Source organism: Megachile rotundata, chromosome 8, assembly GCF_050947335.1.
Source record: "Megachile rotundata isolate GNS110a chromosome 8, iyMegRotu1, whole genome shotgun sequence".
Taxonomy (NCBI): Eukaryota; Metazoa; Arthropoda; class Insecta; order Hymenoptera; family Megachilidae; genus Megachile; species Megachile rotundata.
In genome coordinates, this window is record NC_134990.1 from 11,221,918 (window position 1) to 11,232,217 (window position 10,300).

General features: G+C 34.3%; 1 protein-coding gene across 2 annotated transcripts; it reads right to left on the reverse strand.

Annotated features, from left to right (window-relative positions):
* Positions 1-25: 25 nt before the first annotated feature.
* Positions 26-8,288, reverse strand: LOC100875466 (uncharacterized). 2 transcript variants are annotated; one of them, XM_076534119.1, is made up of 4 exons: positions 8,195-8,288; positions 4,268-4,568; positions 3,407-3,708; positions 26-3,257 (listed from the first exon to the last, which is right to left on the reverse strand). In XM_076534119.1, exons 2-4 carry the CDS (start codon positions 4,563-4,565, stop codon positions 2,796-2,798), a joined length of 1,062 nt encoding a protein of 353 aa, XP_076390234.1. In that variant the 5' UTR covers positions 4,566-4,568; positions 8,195-8,288; the 3' UTR covers positions 26-2,795. The 2 variants fall into 2 exon arrangements, with proteins under 2 accessions (XP_076390234.1, XP_076390233.1); XM_076534118.1 differs by lacking the exon at positions 8,195-8,288 and adding an exon at positions 7,921-8,061.
* Positions 8,289-10,300: the final 2,012 nt, after the last annotated feature.

Sequence of the window (10,300 nt, forward strand, 5' to 3'; positions counted from 1 at the left end):
TGGTATAATAAATTAATAATTCAAGTTGCAATAGCTAATATCGTCATAGTTATATTTCAAACATAAAAAAGAAGTATGGAGCAAAATGAACAATTATGTAATAGGAAATTTTAAGCATATAATTTTCCCTAATCATTCATTGATATTTCGAAGACACCTGGGTCGAAGTATCAAATAGATAATTCTGATTAAACGCAATACACGGTTCTTATTTATTTGTAGTAGATTGAAAAAGGAAGGCTTGATACCTTGATCCGTGTGTCTTTTAATGCTTTAAATTAATTTACCTCAGTTTACATAAATCCTCTATTTCTAACATCATTCAGAATATACAGAGCAGTTGGCAATTGATGACGCAGCCAGAAAGGGAATAATTCCACATGAAAAAACAAATCGAAAATGTAGAATAAAATCATCTACATTTTTATTTATTTTTCTACGCAGAATTCCGGTTGCACCGCCATTTACCGACCACTCTGAGGTTACTCGTGTAACAGTTCACATGTATACATCTTATATGTGTGTGTATACGTTTGAATAACAGAGATTTCAAAGAGATTTTAACCAGTCTCTAGTGTTGGATATCAGGCACTGATTCCATGTTTAAAGAATCCTGGCTAAAAATATCCATTTTTTTCTTCTCTTTTTGAAACTTAATACGATGAAAATAGCAATAGTTGCAGGTGCATAACAAATGTATATTATATGTATATATATATTTGTGTACTTCGATATGCATGTATATACATACATGTATGTACATATGTGGTGTGTGTGTAAGTGATTATATGTACGTGCGCGTGTATACTTGTTTCTCTGTGTTAATGTATGTATGTAGTATACGCGCATGTCATATTAAAATGGATGTATACAAGTATAAAGTATTTATAATCAGACGTTAGAATTGCAATCCATATCAAACTGCACTATATAATTGTTCAGAAGTTTTCGTTTTTGTACGCATCATAAGAGCTGAAAGTGATTAATTCTCAGCATATGAGATATGGATTAAGCCACGTAAATATCTGTCTTTAACCTATTTAGTTTTTTTATACGATTACAAGAAACGTTTATATTTATTGTCTTTACATGATTTTGATCTTCGTGCACTTATCGTTGGCACACGTAATACAAGTAAACAATCGAGAAAGAATTTACGATTAAGCTTTGGCCGTATCGTAACGTAATTAATAATAAAATATTACAATATATCATAAAATATTGTAAAATATTATAAAATATCACAATTTTAAAGTAACTACTTTGTAAATTTGTCTGTCACAGAAAAAAAGTACTTGACAGAAGAAAAATTCAAATTTGGCGGGTAAATCGATCGAGTGCTCAAAAATCAAAAATTATGTCGTTTGTACGCATAATCAATACACATGAAGATCGAGTGCTGCAGCGAGTTGTACCTCAAAAATTTAGGAGCTTTACGCGTAAGTTCACTTTATTTTGATACTAATACACTCGCCTTATCTTGAAATTACTTATACATGCTAAGAAACTTGAAACTGTAATTCGCATTGATTATACGTCCAGACTACAAGAATATCTCTTAAGAATAATTATTGTCTTCGGTACAATTCCGTTGTTATGTATTATAGTTTCTTAATTTAATTATGTATACATATACATATATATACTGTCAAAATCTTCAAAATATTAGTCTTTCTATTTTATTGTCCAAGTTCAAACAGAGCGGAGAAAACCAGAGCAACGTGACGCGTCAATCTCATTCTTCAATATCGACCTCGACCGTCGAAATCAAGTCGTTCCATTTTCAAAAGGAAAGGCGCGCGATGGAATAGGAACATTACCAGTAGTGTAAGTATTGAAACATTTGCATTTTACATTGATATAAGATCGTTATGATTGCGATTTGAAGCATAAACTAAATTTCTGTATTTGCTGTAGATGGACAGTTGGAGAAATCTGGAGGCATCAGACATTTGGAAATTCAGAAAATTTGAATCAAAGGAAATTTGAAAATTTCATAAAGCTCGAATCTGACGGTCTGTTTTTACACAAAATGGCACCCATAATTCCGTCTTAAAAAATCGTTAAGTATCGTTGAATAATTACTGTAATTTATCCACTTTCATAAACCAGACCGTTCCTTTGCCCCCTTTAATTGTAATTATTTCACAAAATGAAACATGTCTTTTTTTTAGGAACGTATATGAAGATAGAATATTCAATAGAAATTCAACGTTTGATCTGGTTGACTCGTGTTTTTTCCGCCCAGTGATGGTTGCGATTATATCACCGCCGTGGATATTTCCGGAAATAGTATTAAATTTATACATCTGAGAGATTCTAGATAGGCGGTCAACGTCGCTCACGCAATTAAATCTGTGCGATTATTAAACGAATTAAGAAAATATACATTTATAGTATTCCTTCGTTTTAAGCCGTTTTATGCCACGACTTATCACGATCCGTTCCGTTATTGACTTCTCATTGTTTTCTGGGCACAGGTAACGTTAGACTCTAACTGTTAGAGGAATCGAGATAACAAAAGGATCGAGGCCTCCATGATACGAGTCGAAGATAACCCAAAGGCTCGGAGCAACCGCAGAGGACAACGAAGTGGCAACGAAATCATTGAAATCCATCCGGGGGTGGGTTTACGATACTCATCGCTACAAACGCAAGAAGCTTGATTCATGCGAGTTTCAAGATGTTAGAGAGAGAAGCAAATGCGTCCAGTTGCGAGCCAATGTACCAGGGAACCGATACATCGACCTTAGCCTTTTCTTAATCAACCAGATATCGGCCAGTTCGTTGAGATATTAATGCAACATGAACTCTTGAGACTGAGGTTCGCTTCTCTGAAAAAAATTAGAGTAATTGCTTACAAAGAGGCACACATGATAATAAAATACACCACACTGAAATGAAATATTCTTTGGCGTGTTATAGTAGGAATATTCAGGAGTAACATTAGGTGTGTCTTTGTGAGGATAATGTAGTTGTAAAATACTTTGAGCGTTGAATGCAATAATGTAACGGGCACGTAATTTATTATGTCGAATGTGATATTGTCCGTTACTTACCAACCAAGCTTGTCCAATGTTGGGCACATTCGACGTGTATCGTGTCTGACCCATGTCGTAATTAATTTCCGTCGGATTTCGTACTGTCGGTTTCACGAATTGCTTTCGAGAATGTTGCATATGTAATAATTGATCGTTGTCCCTAACGTCCTTAAAGATGGATGGTTTATCCGTTAATTGATTTGCCTGATATTGCTCCTAAAATTATTCATTCTCGTGTCCAATATAATTGTAGGATTCAATGAAAAATATTTTGACTAAACTGATTGACTCAATGTAGGTAGGTGCCCTCTTTATCAAGTACTTAAATGTTATTTAAAAAATACGTTTGTAACATGAAAATTTACCTGTAGTTCGCGGGCCCGTTCAGCTCGAAGCAGTTCCTTGAGACGTTGAAAACTGCCAGCCTGAGGAACCTGAGACAGAGGAGGAGAACCACCACCCACTGCACGGAAACTGGTGACGCGTCGCCTCGACGATGGTGGATAAGAATTAATCGTGCCGTATAAATGAGGAATTTTATCGTATGGCCGCAAAGAGTGTCGCATCCCGTTTCTTAATCTACTTCCTGCTGGTGCTTTGTGCACCATTCTTCCGTAAATAGGAGCGCTACCCCCAGCACGATTTCGAGGTCTCCCAGTAAATCTTCCTATATTTACCAGGTAAACAGTATTTCTTTAAAAATATTCAAACATTGGGTGAATATTCTTTAAATATAATTCATACAAAAATATCTGTGAATATTTAAACAGAATTGTTATGAATCTGTGTATCTTTGGACTTGTATAGAATTTTATATTCCGTCCAATAATTCACCATCCTATACAAAGTTTGGCTCAAAGAGCCGTCTCTAATAGCTTTAATGTATACATAGAAACCAATAATCAGATTATTCTGCTCGTGCCTCTTTGTTAGTTTGGCGTGCAATCTAAAGGCGAAACTAAATCTTGATCAAACAACAAGGTGAGGTACGACGCTATGTACAAATTCTATATAAGCAGTGGGTCGTATAACAAGAAATTAACATGTAAAATCGAAGCTTTTGTCAATAAATATCTTTACTCTATGTTGTGTAAAGGGAAGATATTATGTAAAGGGATGTTTGCTTTCATTTCAATTAAAAAAGACTAGGTCTTCAAAGGATTTGTTGAACTACCACAAATAACTATTTATATTTATTCAACAGAGACTCGCGTAGGTGATTTTACCTCGATAACCAAGAGGAGGCTTGGTACGATCGGAGTAAGACTTCCACATGTTGTAAGCAAACGGATCAGGATAAAGAGAGTAACCAGGGGTGGTCTCAGCAGCCCTGCTCTGTCGTTTGGTGTACCTCCACATCGCCCTCAGTTCCTCGCATGTCGGTTCGGTCAGGTCAACGCGCTTCTCGGTAATGTCGGAGTTCCCTGATTGCGCTGAGATCGGATCGATGTATCGTATACCGAACACGAATGGGCTGTTCGAATACGCTAACACGAAAACGGTCCATATAGTTACAGTACGCATTTTCTGGAAAAAGGAAACACACAGATATTAGTTATATTGTTACTCTTAATTCTGTACCCATAGCTATTGAAAGTTTCCTTAAATCTAATACATTATATTCTAGTCTCAAAGAACAATTATTATTAGTACTATCAGTTACAGAAATTATTTACAATGTCTTGTTATTTAAAAAAGTAAACAATCGACATTGTTTTGCACAACTGATTGAAATCAAATCTCAAACATTACGAAGCAATCAATGATGTGAGTCTTCCTCGCGTATTCAATTAACGAGTTAATGCAGAGGGTATACCATAGCTAATTGAAATTCCGCGGCACGAATAACGAAGATGATTAAATTTTATGTTCTGTAAATCATAAAAAGGAAATGAGAATTGGCCGTTTATTATCTGCTAAGTAAAGAACGCCCGGTAATGAAGTTATTAACATTTCCGAGATCAATTTACTCCGTGATATGAAAGGCTATTGCTGTTTTCAAATAATAATCACATAAACTGCTGAAAGCAGCTCTTGTATTGTAAGAATTTTTGCGTTCAGAGAGACAATTTATTTCGTTTAAAAAGTAAAAAAAAAGGTTGCACTCCATATGCTTCAAAGAGGAATTTTATTTCTGCATACCAATGTTTTCTCTGGAAATCCTTTCTGTTTTAAAAAGTTTTTTAATTTGTGACATAAACTAAATCTGTTGTAAATGTACAGATAATTGATATTAGGTCATCAAGTATTAAAACATGTTTCATTTTATTTTGTAAAGCGTTTATATTATTTATGTAAAATTATATTATTTATACACTTTTGCGATTTTGGCGGTAATATGCTATTTGTGTAAGAGTTTGGTATACAGGAGTTGATCAATTCCTTGAAAGCATGTCCAACCTTTGGAACTTTCCCGTCAACAAGTTATCCAAATTTCTTAAACGATAGTAGTTCGTGGGTGTCAGCAAATTTGCTGGACAATGTAGAGTTTCCAACTGCAATTCCTGCAGCTTTGTCATGGTAATTTGTGCGGTATGTGTCAGAGCGTTGTTTCGTAACAGGAATTTTTGGTTCTTTTTGAATCAATTGTAATTTCGGTTGCTGTACCAAACAGTTTACCGGCCATCTCCGACTCCTACCGCAGTAGAATTCACGTTCAGAAACCACACGAATGTACGGTTTTTCATAGACTCATAAAATGGGTCAACCGATAAAACCAATAAAGAAAAACCAATAATATTGTGACAAACAAGTGTGGAAGATAAAGGGCGAAGGTGTATCCCTCAAACTAACTTGATCCAATACTGAAATTTAATGCCAAATGAAAAGTAATAGATGTGGGATATCGTTTTGTTGAAATCTGTTTCTATATTTGTGGAGTTTCGTACTTAACTAATGTAACTTGTTATAGAATAACAACAGGTGGTAATCACTTCTTAAATATGTTGCTATTTAATCGATAGTGAAAGACAATTTGTCTTAACAAGATAAAACTTTCTAACTACATCATTGATACATCTCATAAACACAGTTCAGTATTAGTTATATGAAGATAATATCTGTATTAGAATTTTGAAACATTGATACTTCTGAATTTAGAAATCCTGTATCCTACATCCTTGCTTTATAGTTTGAGTCATTTTATACTTTGAGAGAAGACTCATTTTTAAGTAGTTACATCAATGACTTACACATAATATTTTGTAAATTATTTTGTTAATAATGTTATTTTATATTATAACTGGCACGTTTTCTCTTCTCACATTTTTGGCGTTTCTTTGTAATGTATTTATGCGCTAAATTATCGTCGAACACAATGAGCATCTGAAACTCGTTTTTAGAAGAAAATTGTATACAAAGTGGTCAGAAACTGGTGGAACTTTTACATAAAAAAATAAGTTGAAATTGTAGAATGGAATTTGTAAAACTAAGAAAGTAACTGTTCCTATATTTTGTATCACAAAATTCATTCATACATTCTGTATTATAGAACACAATTCTGTGCTTATTAGTAGACAATATTTTCAACAATTTCTGTTAATATTCTATTTTATAATATAAACAGAGAAGTACATTAGATGAGACAATTTCTCCAAAGTGAAACCACGTACAAAATTTGATTCTATATTTTAGATTTATATTTTTATTATAATTATTTGCTTGTGCCATTTGTTACTGACCCCTCTGTACATCACACACGTTATAAAGAAGGCATTGTTCCTTAATTCTCAACCAGTTAAAAAAGTTATTTGAAATAACTCCAAACTTTGAAGATGAAATTATCATTGTTTAAATATTTCAGCGAAAATTTCACGAGAGGAAAACTTTCTCAGCGTTAAGTGTTTAAACCAGATTAAATTCAGAATTTAATACCTAGTGGTAGGGTGCTAATTGCGATCTATTAAGCGCATGGTTTAATATAGGTAGTACTTTACAATTGAACTGTAATACATTTTGCACTTAATGCATGAATGGCCGACCACCGCGGCAACTAGAATTTAAATTTAATTTTACTGCAATGGCGTATATAGGATTTTCGGTTGGAGTAGGGTGCGTTCTTTAACTTTATTAATTTGTAAAAGCGTCTCACCATTGTATAAAATTAGGTTTAGGCAAAATTTGTTAAATTAGAGATTTAGAATTTGGAAATTATAAATTTGAGAATTTGTAAATTGGGAGATTTGAAAATTTAGGAATTGTGAATGTGAAAATTTGAACTTTTATGAAATTTGAATTGAATTGTTAAAACCTACAAATTTTTAAATCTCTGAATTTTTAATATTAGGTATATACTCTGTTCCTTACACAACTTGAGCCAGTCCATATTTTTGTCCATACATTTTCATTTTCCAAATTTGACAAGTTTCCAAGCAAAATTATTTTATACTTATATTGAAGAAAATGTAGAATATACAAGTAATGAATATTAATTGACTTTAGATCTCCGTTCAGTGTATGAAGCCATTCCGAGTAATTTCACAGGACCGTGTTAGATGACAATCCGTCAATTTTAAGATTAGCACAGTTCACGTAACATATCAATTTCTTCGCTATTTCAACCATATGCGAAAATTTTGACGAATTATTTTCGGGATCGATTATGTTCTAAATCAATGTCCTAAAGGTCATGCACTTGCAAGGATACTTGAACCACAAAACAATTTCAATCAACCGACCATGCAATTAACACTTTGACTGTTGTGTCAGACGTATACTGACGCTTAAATTCCCATACGAATGACCTATATTCACTTACCTAATTAGAATACTAAACTACTTGAAACGACTAGTAAATATAAAAATAAATACTGAATGAATTTCGATCAACGTGTTAATGGAAAACAATTTTCAGGTGACCGAGGAGAAACTGGGACGATACCTGTAACAGGTGAACCTAAAGTGCGGTGGCAATTTGGAGGTCGACCAGCAGTGGGAAGAAAATCCTTTCCACGACGAACTTCAATAAATCAAGGGAAACGGCGATCGAGCAAGGAACGAGACTCGCATGAATGGAGTTAGCGGACACACGAGGGTGGAAAGGAGGTAGAGACCGAGAGAATGAGTGAAACAGAGAGGGTAGCAAAGAAGAGGAAGGAGGTCAAGAGTGGAACGAAGAGAAACTGGTGAATGAACGAGGAGTTGGATTCACTAACCTGCTAGTCCACGCAGTCCGGAAACCGAGGAGCAACTGAGAGAGGTGGTATCATCGGGCCGTCTATTCGCCTTCCTTTCTGCCCCCGCTTCAAGCACAACCCCTGTTCACTCCAACCCCTCTCTACACCCTGTCGAGCTCCCACCTCTTTTCCCTTTCCTTCTTTTCTCTCCACTCTATAGGGAGCTTTTCCTCAGGACGATGGACATTGGCGTACCTAGGATTTTTGTATGGGCTGGGCCAGGTACCCTAACTTCGCTGATCATGTTAACGCCCCATGATCTAATGATTTTTATAAATTTCCAAATATCAATGTTATGAAATTGGGGAGTTTGCATATTTTGCTGTGTAGGAATTTGATAATTTATGTGTTCCTTGTGGAAAGGGAGTATTTGAAAATTTAGGGATGTAGGAACGTACATTTGGAAATGTGGGTATTGGGAATTTGGAAACTTGCTGCTGTGGTTATCTGGAAATTTAGGAATTTGGGGCACCAGCTTGGGATTTGAAAATTTAAACATTTGGAGATGTGAGAACTTAGAGATTTGAAAATCAGAGAGAATTTAAATTTGAAACTAACTCGGGATTTGTAACTTTGAAGTTTGGAAATTTAGAAAATAATATGAATAACTAGATGTTTGAAATTAGAGATCAATTCAAGTATTTGAGCTTTTAGAAGTTTTCAATATTATACAGTCTTGGAAGTTTGAAAATGAGGAAATTAAAATCAAATCCAATTTTTGAAAATTTGAAGATTTGTAACATTGAAGACTTCCAAATTTTTAATATAAAAGGACTGGCTCTACGTACTTTGTACCTCCGTTTACGCAGTAGGACCAGTAATGTAATGTCACCCTCATATGTACGTCAATGATTATGAGCTTTTCTCGAAGTTCAATTTCAAACTTATATAAAAACAGTGTCGTAATCTGCACACCGTTGTATCTTCGGATTCTGTCTAGGATATTCTGGTCCTTCTGCGTATAACTTTGTTATGTTTAAACTAATCAAATATAGAATAATTTCTATAATTTATTCCAAATTTGTTATCGAACATCGTTCGTTGTTATGAATAACATTTTGTGCAATACTTCAAATAAAAAATGAATGTACAATTTAAGATAATGCACTGAATGGAAGTGTGAGAAAATCAAATTTTATAGAAATCATGCTCGCAATTTTTGCTCATGCGAAGTCGGGTATGGTAGATCGCGAACAAGCTTGCGGCCAAGTTCCGGTCCGCCTGCGCAACAAGTTTCTCCCTGGGACTTAAAATCGTTGTAGCCCTCATCCTCGATCTAATGTCAAAAACACTTGCGCCATTGAAGAACCTGCATCGTCACAAATCAATGTCACAATTATTGCTATGTAAGAACAAACTAAATGCGAAGATGTATGCACAAAATGTTATACATTTATTGCGACATAATGAATTAAACAGAGACATTTTATCGGGATGTATATACTTTTTAAATTCAATCATATTAATTAAAAAATTGTAATCTGAACTTTAAGCTTATGTTTATACAAGTATTGTACATTGTAATTGTAAATGTCATGAAAGAGGGAGTGAAGGTAGTTTGAAATTAAAATGTAATATGAATGAATATTAAAATGTAAATTTATTTTGCTATAAATATTAAAATTAATAGCAAAATAAATTTACATTTTAATTAGTACAAGTTAACAAGACAATGTAAATATTTTATAATTGATAATTCCGTATATGCGTTGAAGGCTCTGGCCTGACCACGTTCAGGACCAATCTACTTGTCTCCCCTTTTCACTTGGATTGTAGTTCAGCGAACGGTATAAAATTTCTATTGAATACTTTCGTCACACTCCGTGTAACGTACATAATACGTTTTCATTAGTTTCGTGATATTGTGCCTGGGGTAGATGCGAGATTCCACGAAACGAAGCAGAAGCTGAAATAATCGAAGTACATAATACGTCTTCTATGACACTGCGATATCATCAATGTCTGCCCGATAAAGGATTAGATGTGTAAAAATCGAACAATTGAATAATCTAAATTACCGCACAGTGCGGCTGCTGAATGACCGAAAGTGGGGGTAACTCATCTCTTCTAACCACCCACGCAATC

Coding starts and splice junctions, on each gene's coding strand:
- LOC100875466 (XM_076534119.1), bottom strand. CDS start 4,565: ATGCGTACTGTAACTATATGGACCGTTTTCGTGTTAGCGTATTCGAAC. Junction 3,709..4,267: donor GCCTCCTCTTGGTTATCGAG/GTAAAATCACCT, acceptor TGGTAAATATAG/GAAGATTTACTGGGAGACCT. Junction 3,258..3,406: donor AACGGGCCCGCGAACTACAG/GTAAATTTTCAT, acceptor GAATAATTTTAG/GAGCAATATCAGGCAAATCA.